The sequence below is a fragment of the Eurosta solidaginis genome, chromosome 3 (assembly GCF_040869045.1).
Source record: "Eurosta solidaginis isolate ZX-2024a chromosome 3, ASM4086904v1, whole genome shotgun sequence".
Classification (NCBI taxonomy): Eukaryota; Metazoa; Arthropoda; class Insecta; order Diptera; family Tephritidae; genus Eurosta; species Eurosta solidaginis.
Window position 1 is genome coordinate 49,041,458 of NC_090321.1, and position 14,962 is coordinate 49,056,419.

Consider the following 14,962-nt stretch of genomic DNA (forward strand, 5'->3'; position numbering starts at 1 on the left):
CGAGTCTCGAGATTCCTTGCCTACATTAACTACACTAAAAGTCAAGTTGCTTGAAGAGGGGGCGAGGCGAGAAGAAGATAAAAGCGGCGAAGTTCATTCGCAACACGCGCTGGTGGCGCAGGCAAATATTCAGAAAGTTCCTAATGCCAAGAATATCGCTAGCAATAACCACAGTCATGGTGTGGGAGAAAAGAAAAAAGGCAACAACAATGGCAGAAGTCGAGGTAAATGCTTTAATTGCGGTAAATTTGGACACTTTGCCGCGAAATGTAAAGAGCATCGTCATACGGTTCGGGGTGATAAATCGTTCGCTATTCTTGCTTCTATTTCCCCTCATGAGTTAAAGAGCGATGAGTGGTGTATTGATAGCGGAGCAACTTCACACCTATGCTGTGACCGCTCATTATATGTAACTTTTAGAAAACGAAACGAGAGAATAGAATTAGCGGGAAACAAGTATATAGAAGCAAACGGAATTGGCGAAGTATGTATACACACTGATAGCTATCGAATTAAATTGAAGGAGGTTTTGTATGTGCCAGACTTAAAATGCAATTTCGTATCAGTAAATAAGGCATGTGAACACGGATTAGTTGTGACCTTTGAAAATAATGGAGCTGTAATCAAAGAGAAAAATTCCGTATTGATAAAAGCGCAGTTAGTTGGCGGTTTGTATGTTTTTAAAAGTATCACAAACAAGTGTTTTGGTGTTAAGCAAGACAACGAAATAACCATTTGGCACAACCGCTTTGTCCATCTAAATTTTGAGAGCTTATATGAAATGGCAAATAAAGAGTTAGTGTATGGCCTCAAGTTGAAAGATATTTCAGTTAAAAGTGATTGCGTCACTTGTGCCAAAAGCAAGATTTGTGTTAAACCTTTTGCTAAAGCATCGAAAAGTCGTGCCGAAAGCTTACTAGAAGTGGTACACTCCGATTTATGTGGCCCCATGAACACGGATTCGATTGGTGGCTCCAAATACTTCCTCACCTTCATCGATGATAAATCGCGGTATATATTTGTGTATTTTTTGAAAGCGAAAAGTGAGGTGTTTGCTGTTTTTAAAAAATTCAAGCAAATGGTAGAAAAGCAAACTGATAAAAAGATTAAGTGCTTGAGAAGCGACAACGGCCGCGAATATCTTAATAATGAATTTGAAACGTTTTTGATTCAAAATGGTATACAACGCCAGTTGACAACACCAAACACCCCACAGCAAAACGACGTAGCTGAACGGGCCAATCGAACCTTAGTTGAAATGGCACGCAGTATGTTAGTGCATAGTAAGTTGGGTGAAATTTTTGGGCAGTGGCGGTGTCCACGGCAGTTTACCTTCAAAATAGAGCCGAACAAAGTCGCTGGTCAACAAAACACCGTTCGAGGTGTATACAGGTAAAAAGCCTAAAGTAACACACCTTAAAGTATTGGGCTCTTTAGCGATTGCTCTAGACAAAACGCACTCAAAGAAATTTCAACCCAAAGGGAAGGAATAAATTATGGTTGGGTATTCAGTCACCTCCAAGGCTTATCGATTGATGGATCCAAATACGCGTAAGGTGATCACAAGCAGAGATGTAATTTTTATGGAAAATACGCACTTTGGTAATGAAAACGAGCACGTCGACATCACGTCTTTTGCTAATGGAGCCTTTAATGAAGATGAGAGTGAGAACAACACTAAGAGTGAGCCAGCAAATGATTTGAGCGAAGAATACCCAGCTGAAGCAAGCGACGAAGGTATGGAAGAAGATAATAAATGTACAAATGAGGTGCGGTATGATCTGCGTCCACGTAAAGAACGTCATATATTGAATATGATAGATACCAACGAAATACCTGTACCCAATTCGGTAAGGGAGGCGTTGGGTAGTGCGCATTCGGCGGAGTGGAGGGCCTCTATGAAAGAGGAGTACGACGCCCTGGTAAAAAATCAAACTTGGTCATTAGTGGATCTTCCTACAGGCGAAAAGGCAATCAGCAGCAAATGGGTATACAGCATTAAAAGAAACCCTGACGGTAGTATTAAACGTTTTAAGAGCCGTTTGGTGGCAAAGGGGTGTAGTCAACAGTTTGGAGTGAACTTCACCGAAACGTTTTCACCGGGGTTGAGGTATGCGACAGTTCGTTTACTGTTGGCGTTGGCGTGTGAGCATGAACTGCATTTGCATCAAATGGACGTATCTTCAGCATACTTAAACAGCAATTTACAAGAGATAGTTTATATGAAACAGCCGGAGAGGTTCGTATGCGATGAGTTTCCACACCGAGTGCTGAAGCTCAATAAGGCACTATATGGATTAAAGCAAAGTGGGCGTGAATGGAACTCTAAGTTGGACACAGTTCTAAGATCGTTTGGGTATTCGCCGTGCGTCAGCGAGCCTTGCGTGTATACGAAACACGAAAATGGTAATTATAACATTATAGCTGTGTATGTTGATGATTTAATTGTAGGTGGCACCCGGTTAGAAGACGTAGTTGCGATCAAAGCAAAAATTGCGAACGAGTTTGATCTGGTTGACAGTGGGCAACTGCGGTATTTTCTGGGGTTGGAGATCCAGCGCGAAGGTAAAACAGGCGCAATTACTCTTGGTCATAAAAAATATATAACGGATCTATTAAACCGATATGGTATGTCCAAATGTAAGGCTGTAGTGACACCGTTAAATGCTGGGTTCCAAGTCAGCTGTGATGATGCAAAATGTAGACGCATTGATAAAAGGGAATACCAATCGCTTATCGGTGCGTTGATGTACTTGGCAATATCAACCCGACCGGATATTCTGCATTCGGTCTGTAAACTGTCGCAAAAGAATACCGATCCACATTCTGAGCACGAAACAGGGGCTAAACATGTGTTACGCTACTTGCAAGGTACGAGCGATTTTAAACTACATTACCGAAAATCAGGTCAGCCCATTGAATGCTACGTCGACGCTGATTGGGGCGCTGATGTTGGCGACAGGAAGTCTTATACAGGCAGTGCATTTTATGCTGCCGGTGCAGTATTCTCGTGGGAATCGAAAAAACAAAACATCGTTGCCTTAAGTAGCACTGAAGCTGAATATGTGGCGCTTTCTACAGCTGCAAAGGAGGCAGTATATTTAAGAATGCTCCTTGCTGAAATGGGTTTTCCTATTAATAGCCCAACCTTAATTAATAGCGATAATCAAAGTGCTTTACATCTAGTTAAAAATCCGGTTTATCATTCTAGAAGTAAGCATATAGATTTAAAGTTTCATCATGTTAGGGATTTGTATAAGTCAGGGGAGATAAGTCTAAATTACATTTGTGCTGAAGATATGGTATCTGACATTTTAACCAAAAACCTTCAAAAGGTAAAGCATTGTAAATTTAGAACCGAAATGGGTTTGTATTAGTCAGATAGACAATATATACTTATAATATGTACATGTTGAGGAGGAGTGTTGGTAATAAGAATTGTTAGGCAACATGATATATTCACCGGTACTGTTAATTTTCTTTTGCAATGTCATTCTTATTGATAAAGCTTTTATGCTATGCAAATAATCATATATGTAACTTTTTCCTTTTTGTCATTGTCAAATATACTCTCGTGGACTTAAGTTGTAAGTCGTGTCGTTTTTGTCTTATTACATCGGTAATACTGTGCACGTAAGTCCTCTATACCTCTGATAGGATGCCATATATGTCTTCTGCTCTTCGAGCTGTGTAGAAATTTGTGTTTCCTGTGCTTCATTCTTCGATGTTATGCGTGTCTCCTGCGATTCCAATTGTGATGACATATACGTTTTCTGTTCTTCCAATTGTGATGGTACTTGCGACGCCATTTCTGAAATGCGTACCTCCTGTGATTCTAGTTGGGATGATATTTGCGACGACATTGATGTTACTGTCGATGTTTGAGCAGCTATTGCAGCCAATATCATGTTCAAGTCTGTGCTCGTAATTGTCTGCGATGTTTCATTTTTCTCTTCAATTTTTGTTGTTGTCTCGTCGCCATCAGGATAAAAGACATACTCGTCCACATCAATTCCTTCTGCTTCCATTGCCTCTCTTAGCCGTGCCTGAAGTTCGAGTTTAACGCCGCTTGTATTCAATCCACGGCTCTCCAACTCCTTCTTCGGTTGCTGGATCTTCAATTCACTGAACTTTGCCATGTCCTTGTTGTCCTCCGGAATTTATTCAACAATTCCTCTTCTGACACCAATTGTAACGAATTTACTTGCAAATCCTCTTATTTGCCCTTCTGCTAAGTTCGAATCACTAAATTGTTGAATAAATAACTCAAATATTGAGTAATGGAAAAATGACCTTTATTAAAGTACTTCACAATAACACTTATACTTTGCAACTAGCTGACTTAATAACCAAACTGATAGCTTAAATGAAACTGACTTTCAAAATAATACTGCTATTGCTCGCTAAATATCGTCTTAATCGAAACTGCTTGGCAACTCAAATCAAACTGAATTCCATCGCCTCTACAATTGCCGCCTTTTATACTCTTTGATTTCAACCTTCGCATCTTCTAGGCGCTTCCAGGATCTACTAGTCCAGCAGCTCTCAAACTTCTCAGCTGTAACTACAATTGCACTATTTTATAGTTTTTCTCATTGCATACTTATAGGAATATCTCAGACATATGCATGTGTTTGTGCATTGACTCTCCGCTGCTCGTATACGTACATGGTACATATGTGTAGACGCAATTATTGTTTCGTTTATGTAGATACATAATATCCATAGATCAAGGATGTGAATTCACGTCACTGCTTAGCATCGGCTTAGAGACGATAGCATAACCCCTTAGTTTTGCCAATATTCGTAACAATATCAAATAAGCACAAATTGTACAACAGCTATCAATATTAAAGTAGTTTTGCGTTTGCCTTCATTAGTACTAGCTTTTCAAACGAAAAGTCCGTGACTGATTGCCTTCTAGGACTATAAACAATGCCTCTTAAGAAAAATAAACGCTCTACTGGGTCCGAGGAAGCTGAGGGTGTATTCATTTTGAGTGATAGGTCCTTCATAAGAAGATAACTCTGAAGCATATTGAAATCTGTTGATGTATCATTAAAATACCTGTAAAACTCTTCTTGAACAATTTTGTCAAAGATAGGTGATCGTAAGGGTGCTGGTTGATCCGCTTCAAAACCGTTCAATACTTATCAAAGTACTTCAAAAGTACTTAAAAGTACTTTACTTGTACTTCAACAATTCAAGTACAAGTACCTCGACACTTATACTTGTACTCATTTTTCGAAGTACTGAGGTACTGATACTTGTACTTGTACTGGTACTTTTTCTTTACAGGTCTGATGCGTACACACGCCAGTCGTTAAGAGTTTTGACAGCGCTTCCCTCGCTGTAAATCGAGTTGTTCTCGGTGCTCAGGATATCTACCCATAGGTCATCACGGGCTTTAAATATCATGGTATACATCCATCCCAGGGCATATGTATGTATGTATATATGTCAGGGATAACAATTTAGTTGAATAATTATTGGCGCCACTTCACAGGTATGGGTATTCTCTTTCGTCTTTAGTTGTCGCTCAACAAGCAGAGTAGCAACATCGATTGTTGGTGTCGCTTGTTTGCGTACGACTATGCGATTTATGCGCCAAGTTTCGTAATTCTGCGCATAAAAAAACAAAATTCTTGCATACGATGTTGCCTCGTTGCTTGCTAATAGGCGAATGAATCGTGCATCAAGTGATTCGTACGATTATCGCGCTCTCACTAATACAGCCACAGTTTCAATTTTGGTTATCCCTGACATATGTGCTGCAGTCCTATGATGTGCGTGCTAGACGTTTACGTGCCATTACAGACTTCATGGTCCTAGTTGACATGGAGTCAAAGTGTTGCCTCCATTGGAGCTTGGTGTCAAAGGTGACCCCCAAGTACTTTATTTCGGATCCATGTTCTAGTGCTACGCCATCTATTTATATTGTGACGAATATTAGCATCACTAAGCTGCTACTACATAAATTCACAACAACAATAAAGCAGCCACACTTATGTAGAAGGCGACGAAGAGATATCTCACAAATATGTAGTCATCAGCCGAAGTAGTTACTTACACATACACACGCATATTGCTACAAACTATGAATATACATGTATATAGCTGGTAACCAAGCATGAAGTTCGCGAAATTACTAGACCTTAGGAGAAATGGGTGAACGAGGAAACCGAGAGTATAAAAGCAGCGCAAGCTTAGTAATAACTATTCAGTTTTAATTTAAACACGCTATTGGTTGTGAAATATAATAGTGTAGTACTATTCCCAAAGTAATCTAAATAAAGACAGTTTGCAATACTGAATATTGAAGTGATTTATTCAACAGTTTAGCGATTCGAACGTTAGCAGAAGGTTTCAAAAAACGGAATTTCCTTAAATTCGTTACAGTATTGTTATTAGGGTCGGTAGCACCGTTCTTCTGGTGAGGGATGTTGGCAATATTTGTGCACCAGTTCTGTGACATGTTTCTCTGTATGATATCACATAGCGTGCACTGCAATAATCACCATATCATCCAGGTAACCTTGGCATCTGATGACATTGTTTGACAGACTTTGCAGGAGTTCATCTACAACTAGACTTCACAGAAGGGGTGACAGAACTTCTCATTAGGGACACCCTCTTGGGTATTGACCTGAACTGGGCTTCGGCGATTCCCGTCCGAAGTATAGTGTATCCAACTTGGGCTAGGTCCCTGAATTTTTCGTCGCCGCAGTGCTATATTTAAGCTGTCATTAGACGTATTGTTGAACTGTCGTAAGTTTTCGTAAATATTAGTGAAGTTTCCATTTTTTTTTTACAAATCTGTGGTCATAAGCGATAACAACCTAAGTACTGTGTAAAATTATAGAGCTTCCCTTACAATTGCTTGTGAATACTGAAAATCTAAATAAAAAACTTCATATTAAAAAAAAAAAAAAATAAATAAATAAATGTAAGGCGCGGTAACCTCCGAAGAGATCTAAGGCCGAGCTTCTCTTCCAATTTGCGTCGTGCTCCTATTGCTTTTCCCTACAAATTGGTCGGACGGGACCTACATGTTTTATGCCGACTCCGAACGGCATCTGCAAGGCAGATGAGTTTTCACTGAGAGCTTTTCATGGCAGAAATACACCCGGAGCGCTTGCCAAACACTGCCGAGGGGCGACCCCGCTTAGAAAAATTTTCTTCTAATTGAAAAACCTTATTTCTAAAATTTTGATGTTGCTTTGCCCGGGGTGTGAACCCAGGGCATACGGTGTGGTAGCGGAGCACGCTACCATCACACCACGGTGGCCGCCAATCAATCATATTAAAAACCATTTTAAAAATGTCCTATTATTCGTTAGTTATAAGATGTTGTTGGAGCGATAAAGACACTCCACGAAGGTTTTCGGAAATACTATCGATATTGATGGTCCTTTTCCGGATATAGATCCGATACGTACCGGTAACAAGCACCATGAAGGTACAGGCACAACTATCTCGGGAACGATTTAATATGACCACATTGAACCTTCAAAGCCAAAACGCCCCTATCCCCTAGTTCCATCAGTTGGGTATCTTGGTCGCCTCTTACGACAGGCATACCTGCCACGGTCGCAGTGATGCCCTTTTTTCTGACGAATTATCAAGTAAAATGTCGGATATTATTCTTTTTAACCAGCACCTGACGATATTCGCTTTTGCAAACTTTTGATGGCTATTTCCGATATACTAAGAGCTCTTCGACGAACGATGACGCTAGTGGCGTCTCTTTCCACATGTCACACAGTAGTGGCGTACAGTGATGCGCTGTTGTGAATATTTAAAAAACCGAGTATGGCAGCTCCAAGGAAACCAGGTATATCAATGCCATTTTTTCAGATGATGTCAGGGCCCCAAAAAAGAGCGGTTAAGGATCTTTACTGTACAATATCGTAATGTTTTTTGATAAACTTGAGCTTTTTATGGAGTGACACCTTTAATTATGGAACTATTTTTAAACAAATTCGAGAACTTTTCGCAATGATGTCGGTTATGATCAGTTGAGATATGAACTGGACCATTTCGGGATTATTAAAGGGCCAATTAATTGTGACTTATAACCCTAAAACCATAACCAGATAAAACAGCTGATCGAACCTACCTTATGGAAATCAATGTAATCGATTAATGGTGCCATACCATAACGCCAACGCCATAACCATACCATAGCCAACCAATTAGTTTTTGGTTTCTCGTCAGATCCATAACCTAAAAATATTTGAGTTGGTGAATTTAATAACTTTTTGTAGATTTTATTCATTGTTTTGGATACGTTATGACTAAGAGACTTATTTTTTGTGGAATATCTTTGTAATTTTTTTGCGTTTTCTTGATTTTTATGAAACTTTCACGTTTTTTAGGTTAAGGCACCATTAATCGATCACATTGGAGATGGTTATGGATATAAGGGCTAATTAGACTTCCTTAACCCTAACGCCATAGTCGTAACCATACCCATATCCATAACCATCTCCAATGTGATCGATTAATGGTGCCTTAACCTAAAAATCGTGAAAATTTCATAAAAATTAAGAAAAAGCAAAAAATTACAAACATATTCCACAAAAAATAAGTCTCTTAGTCATAGCGTATCCAAAACAATGAATAAAATCTACAAAAAGTTATTAAATTCACCAACTGAAATATTTTTAGGTTATGGATATGGCGAGAAACAAAAAACCAATTGGTTGGCTATGGTATGGTTATAGCGTTAGCGTTATGGTATGGCACCATTAATCGATTACATTGATTTCCATAAGGAAGGTTGGATTAGCTGTTTTATCTGGTTACGGTTTTATGGTTATAAGTCACCATTAATTGGCCTCATAGGTATGGATAAGACTATGGGGTTAAGGTTAAGGAAGTTTAGTTAGCCCTTAAGGAAATATATTGGAACAATTTGCACACTATTTTAGGACATTTAAATTTAAGATGCTTTGAGACATTTTAGAGACTATTTAAGGACTATTTGTCAACGATTTCGGTTTAGTTTCGAGATTGCTGCCGAGATAATTTCGGGTGATGTTATCTCGGGACCATTTAGTGACTATTTGAAAACCACTTCGAAATGATTTGATGGCAATTTTGGAAATATTTCGTTGTTATTCGAGGAAGATTTTGGAAATATTCTGAGATTGGCTGGAGACTAGAAATACACACGGAGCGTTTTCCAAAACCACTACCGCGGAGCGACCGCGCTTAGACAAACTTTGTCTAAATTTTTGATGTTACTTTGCCAAGGACTTTAACCCTAGATCTTCGGTCTGGTAGGCGGAGCTCGCTGCGACACACCACGCCAGCCGCTTTTCAAAGCAAGGCTCGGTTATTCTGGAGTTACTCTGCTGTTCTTTTCAAGCTCAAAAGGACTACTGATTCTTTTAAAAACCCGCATATCGGTGTGTGGTTTTCTAATTCAGTGCAACACTATATTGGAAACGCTTAATTTTTTTTTTGGCAAACAATACTGTGCTGCGAAAGTTAAAAACATAGGGAAGTTATAGCCTCTTAACGCTAAAAATATCCCTTTTTAGAGAACCTACTACTAGTTAACTACAAAAAGTGAAAAAGAAATTTAAATTAACTTGAAACGAAATTATGTATAGGTAAGACAAATATAAATACTATATGTATATTAGGGTGGGTCGATTTATTAACCGATATCGCGCCATCGATTTTTCGATAGGATTTGGGCTCAGGAAAAAACCACCACGCATACCCAAAAAAAATATTTTTCGAGCCTGCGAAATTTAATTTTTTTTACTTTTTTTCGACTTTGATTTTTAAGGTTTTTCCATGACCTACTAAAAAAATTTCATTTGATTGTAAAATTTTCATGTATGTATACCCTGCCCGACCCAAAAATGTCCGCTAAAAAAGTTGGCGATAACAGTTTTTTTTTTCGAAAAAAAGTAAAAAAAAAATTGAAATTCCGCAGGCTCGAAAAGTATTTTTTTGGGTATGCGTACTGGAACTTTTTTTCCTGAGCCGAAATCCTATCGAAAAATCGATTGCGCGATATAGGTTAACTTTCGCCCATACAAATCGACACACCCTAATGTATATATACAGCACCGAACAGAAAAATAGCAGTGGCAATTTTTATAAAATTTCGTCTAAAAAATTTTGAAAACTTTAAATAAGAAGTGCGAAATTTTCTGTGCTTGGAATCATTTCGGGTCAGAACTGGTTCAGAAGTATTTCGGTTGCTTTCGGGATATTTTCGATATTATTTCAAGATTGCTTCAGGACTATTTCAGAGTCTTATAGGGATTGTGTTCTGATTCTTATCGGATCATTTTCTTGGATCATTTTCTTGGTTGTGATGTATATTGGAACGATTTTCCGTCATCCCTTGTCAAATTTGGTTTCGATACAAACCGGTTTCGGCATTGTGCCATCATCAGTGTCGATTCTCGTTCAACATTAACACAGCGTTCAAAACATTGAACAGTCTTGGGCGAAAATTAAGAACCAATACTAACGGCGGCCACCGTGGTGTGATGGTAGCGTGCTCCGCCTATCACACCGTATGCCCTGGGTTCAACTCCCGGACAAAGCAACATCAAAATTTTAGAAATAAGATTTTTCAATTAGAAGAAAATTTTTCTAAGCGGGATCGCCCCTCGGCAGTGTTTGGCAAGCACTCCGGGTGTATTTCTGCCATGAAAAGCTCTCAGTGAAAACTCATCTGCTTTGCAGATGCCGTTCGGAGTCGGCATAAAACATGTAGGTCCCGTCCGGCCAATTTGTAGGGAAAATCAAGAGGAGCACGACGCAAATTGGAAGAGAAGCTCGGCCTTAGATCTCTTCGGAGGTTATCGCGCCTTACATTTATTTTTTTTTTTTTACTAACGCAGAGGATCCGTTTAGCAACCACGGCGTATACAAGCTTACCTGCGAATGCCAACACAGTTAACTAGGACAAACAGAACGGCAAATAAGAACGAGGTTCAGAGAACGCATTAGAGATTACAACAAAAAAAAAATACACAGAATCCAAACATTATACCAGAGTCCAACTTTGCGAATCACATGGCCGAAAATGAATATCCCCCGGCAAACATCAATAAAACAGTCAGGGTCCTTCACATACAAGCAAAAGGCCGATGTCTGAACGTACTCGAAAACATGGAAATCTACAAACAGAAAAGATTGGACGTTAGAATAACAAACGAACAGATAAACACACTTTCTGACACAATATTTGAGCCTTTAAAACTTGTTTACAAGGAACAAAGTAATCACAAATGTACAACATATTAACACACAACAACAAATAAAGTCCAAATAATAAACGCACCAAAGCAACAAACCCACAAAGAAGGTCAAACGACTAGAATTACTGACTTTTACCTGCCTCTTGGTTGTTTTCGGAATAATATCGCAATAACTTTGAGACTATTTCGTAACCATTTCGGCGTTACCTCCGGATGATTTCGGAACTATTTCAGACCGTTTTGAGATTATTTTTCAAATAGATTTTTTAACCACTTTAGAAAAAAAGGCAGTTTTTGGGTTTATTACAGGATCATATAATGATTATTCTCGTTATCACGATTTCTTGATACTGCTGGAATTTTGTTGGATTATTTCGAGCCCTTTCATGGCTGCCGGATCTTGTCAGGGCTACTTTGATATTGTTTCGAGACTATCTCGAAATTTTTTTTGCTTTGTTTTTTCGGATAATTTCCATGCCACTTGATGACTGTTTATGGGATCGTTTCGGGACTATATCCGTATGGATTCAGGACTTTAATCTGTTCATTTCGTGATTGTTTTCTGATTTTGAATTTGAATTTTGAGATACCGAAACTATCTGAAGATGATTTCGGGTTTATTACCAAACTCTTTTTCCATTATTTGCGTTATCATTTCAGGATCATTTGGGACAGCTTTTTTTGCTTTGTCGGAACCTTTTTTTAAGAAAACTATCGGGGCTATATGGAATAAGTTTATAATAATTTTTTCTTTTTCGTGCGGACGGAGCTTCGGGTAAAGGCTACCTGAATTATAAATGGGAATATAGAGCCGTTTGTCTTCGTGGCTAAATCACGATAGAACGGCCAGACGGATTTGTATTGAACATGGTACATAGATAGGCAAAATTTCAGTAGGATCTACTGGCTATATTTTTTTTTGAGCAATTATTTTTAAACGTTTTTTAACTGTCTTTCGCGCTTGAAGAAAGTGGCAGGACTCTCACGACATTGAGAATAATTACTTTTTAATAATTTTTAAAAAGTTATAACTCCTAAATATATTGTGACGAATATTATCATCACTAAGCGATACTACCATCACTAAGCCGATACTATGCAGCCACTCGTATGTACGTAAACAAATCAATCATCATGTATACACAAATATACAAGGCAGCAGAGAGATCTTCACAAACGCATGTCATCATCAGCCGAAGTAGTACTCACATACACAGACATATATTGATACAAACTACAAATATACATGTATATGCTGGTAACCAAGCATGAAGTTCACAAAATTACTAGACCTTAGGAGAAATAGATGAACGACGAAACCGAGAGTATAAAAGCAGAGCAAGGTGAGTAATCAGTAAGCAGTTTGATTTAAGCACACTATTGGTTGTGAAGTTAAGTGTTACTTCACAATAACTCTCAACTCTCAAAGTAGTCTATTAAAGACCATTTTGAATTATTGAATATTGGAGTTATTTATTTAACAGTTTAGGGATTCGAATGTTAACAGAAGGTTTGGAATAAGAGGAATTGCCCTAAATTAGTTACAATATTGACCATAACAGCAACAATTTTTTAAAAGCGCGTGGTGTCAAACGCTCTTCGGTAGCTTTTTTACTTCGGCAAAATTTCACTATTTAAGGCTCATTCAGGAGACTATTGCGACATTTCAAGAATTATGGGAATATTGGGACTGCTTCGGGAGAATTGTTTTCGCTATCATTTCGGCAATATTTCGGAATACTTTCATGATATTTACATTGGAATAATTTCAGGAATGTAATAAATCAAAATAGGCGAAATTAAAATGGTAATCAGAAGACTTAGTCGATGTTTTAGAAATTGGAACCGGAGCTTCCTAATATTTCTTATATGGAGTTATTTGGTTGAAAAAAAAAATGAGCCTACTTTTATGAAACAAGAAGCCATCTTTTCTATAACAGTCTAATGTCATTATATATATACATACTACTTAGGTATGTTTCTATGTTTTGCACTATATAAATAGTCTTAAATTAACGCACAAAGCGTTTTTCCTTTTGTACAAATGTTCTTCTGCAAGTAATTAGTTTAGGGTGTTGCCACTCGTTTACAATTTTCGTTGGAATTTGAGATTTATGTCAATGGCTAACTACAAACCAGACAAACTAAATCAGTGAACATCAAATCTCTTCGAAGTGCTATCACACAATCTAAGCGCTCTTTTACTTCACATCAAAGTTAGTTATATGAAATTATATCTAGTTCTGTCACACCATATCGCTTTACAATCATATGATATCACTTAAAGATGATAGGTTGCATCACGTCGCAATAACAGAACTACATTATGTTATGAGTTGAAATTTAAAATATAACATCATAGCCCACAAAATAAATAACAAATAAGAGGAAAGCTAATTAGTGCACATCAAATCACATCACATTGTCATCACACAATGTAAGACGTCCTTTAACATCAGTGGCGGATCCAGGGGGGACGCCCCCTCCCTCCCCCCCCCCCCCCCCCAGCTAAAATTTTTAGCTATGGCACTATTGTGAATATTTGCACTGCATTACCGGTAGTTGCCCCCATACGCCAGATGGCAGCGCAAGCTATAAGTTTTAATTGATTAATAGAACAACTGATTTCTGTTGATATTTGATAAGAGGCTTTTATATTGGTTGCGCAAGATACCCAAATCGTGCTGGATCCGCCCCTGTTTAACATCGTATCAAAGTTAGTTATAAAATGTCTTACGATATGACATCGTATTTAGTTCTGCCACATCATATCACTTTACTATCATATGATATCACATCAAGGTAGTAGGTAGTATCACGTCACAGGACCATATATATGATATCAGTTGATGTTCACCATATCAGACAGAATAAGATGAGATAAATAATAAATAAGATGAAACAAAATATGTGCAAAGTTAGTTACAAGAGATCATACAATATAACATCATGTATAATCATGGCACAGCATACACTTTATTTTCATATGATAAAGTGAAGGTAATAGCAGGTACTATGACATCGTTATAGAGTTACATCATTTTATTAGTTGATATGCAAAATATAGCATACCATGCAAAAGAAAAAGTAAATTTAAAGAAAATCGAATCATATCACACAATCTAAGACACTCTTTTACATCATATCAACGTTAGTTATAAGATATTGTAACGAATTTACTTGCAATCCTCTTATTTGCCCTTTTTCTGCTGAGTTCGAATCACTAAACTGTTGAATAAATAGGTTAGGTTAGGTTGGGGTGGCTGCCCGAGGGCACACTTAGGCCAGTAGTACTAGGCCCGTTGTGATACCACGAAAAACACCGTTACCTCTCCTCTTCGAACCATTTTGAGGACCTGATGAAATCTACCAGGTCCTTGACGTCATGCTCCACAACCTGACTCATAGTATCAAGAAATGGAGCTCCCAGAAAGCGCTGCCGTGCTCCGCTTAGCGCTGGGCAGTTGCAAATGAGGTGAACCACCGTTTCCTCCTCCTCATCTTCTTTACAACTCCTACAGCAACGACGATAAGGCGCTCCTAGCCTTTCTGCATGCCTACCTATGAGGCAATGACCCGTTAGTGCCCCTACAAGTGTGGAAATTGTATCCCTTCTTAGGTTGTAAACGTGACGGGACCTTTTAGGATCCCATTTAGGCCAGGTTTCTTTAGACGTTCGACATCCCGGTGTTTGTAGCCATCTTTCGTCGGCTTGACGGTAGATGTGC

At 38.4% G+C, this 14,962-nt stretch overlaps 1 protein-coding gene across 1 annotated transcript in view; it reads left to right on the forward strand.

Moving 5' to 3' along the window:
- The first annotated feature begins 3,470 nt into the window (after positions 1-3,470).
- Positions 3,471-14,962, forward strand: part of LOC137245885 (uncharacterized) — a 45,641-nt gene continuing 34,149 nt past the window's right edge. Inside the window, exon 1 of the mRNA XM_067777083.1 lies at positions 3,471-3,633. Coding sequence (XP_067633184.1) covers positions 3,488-3,633 — 146 coding nt within the window. The 5' untranslated portion in view covers positions 3,471-3,487. The remainder of the gene's footprint in view (positions 3,634-14,962) is intronic.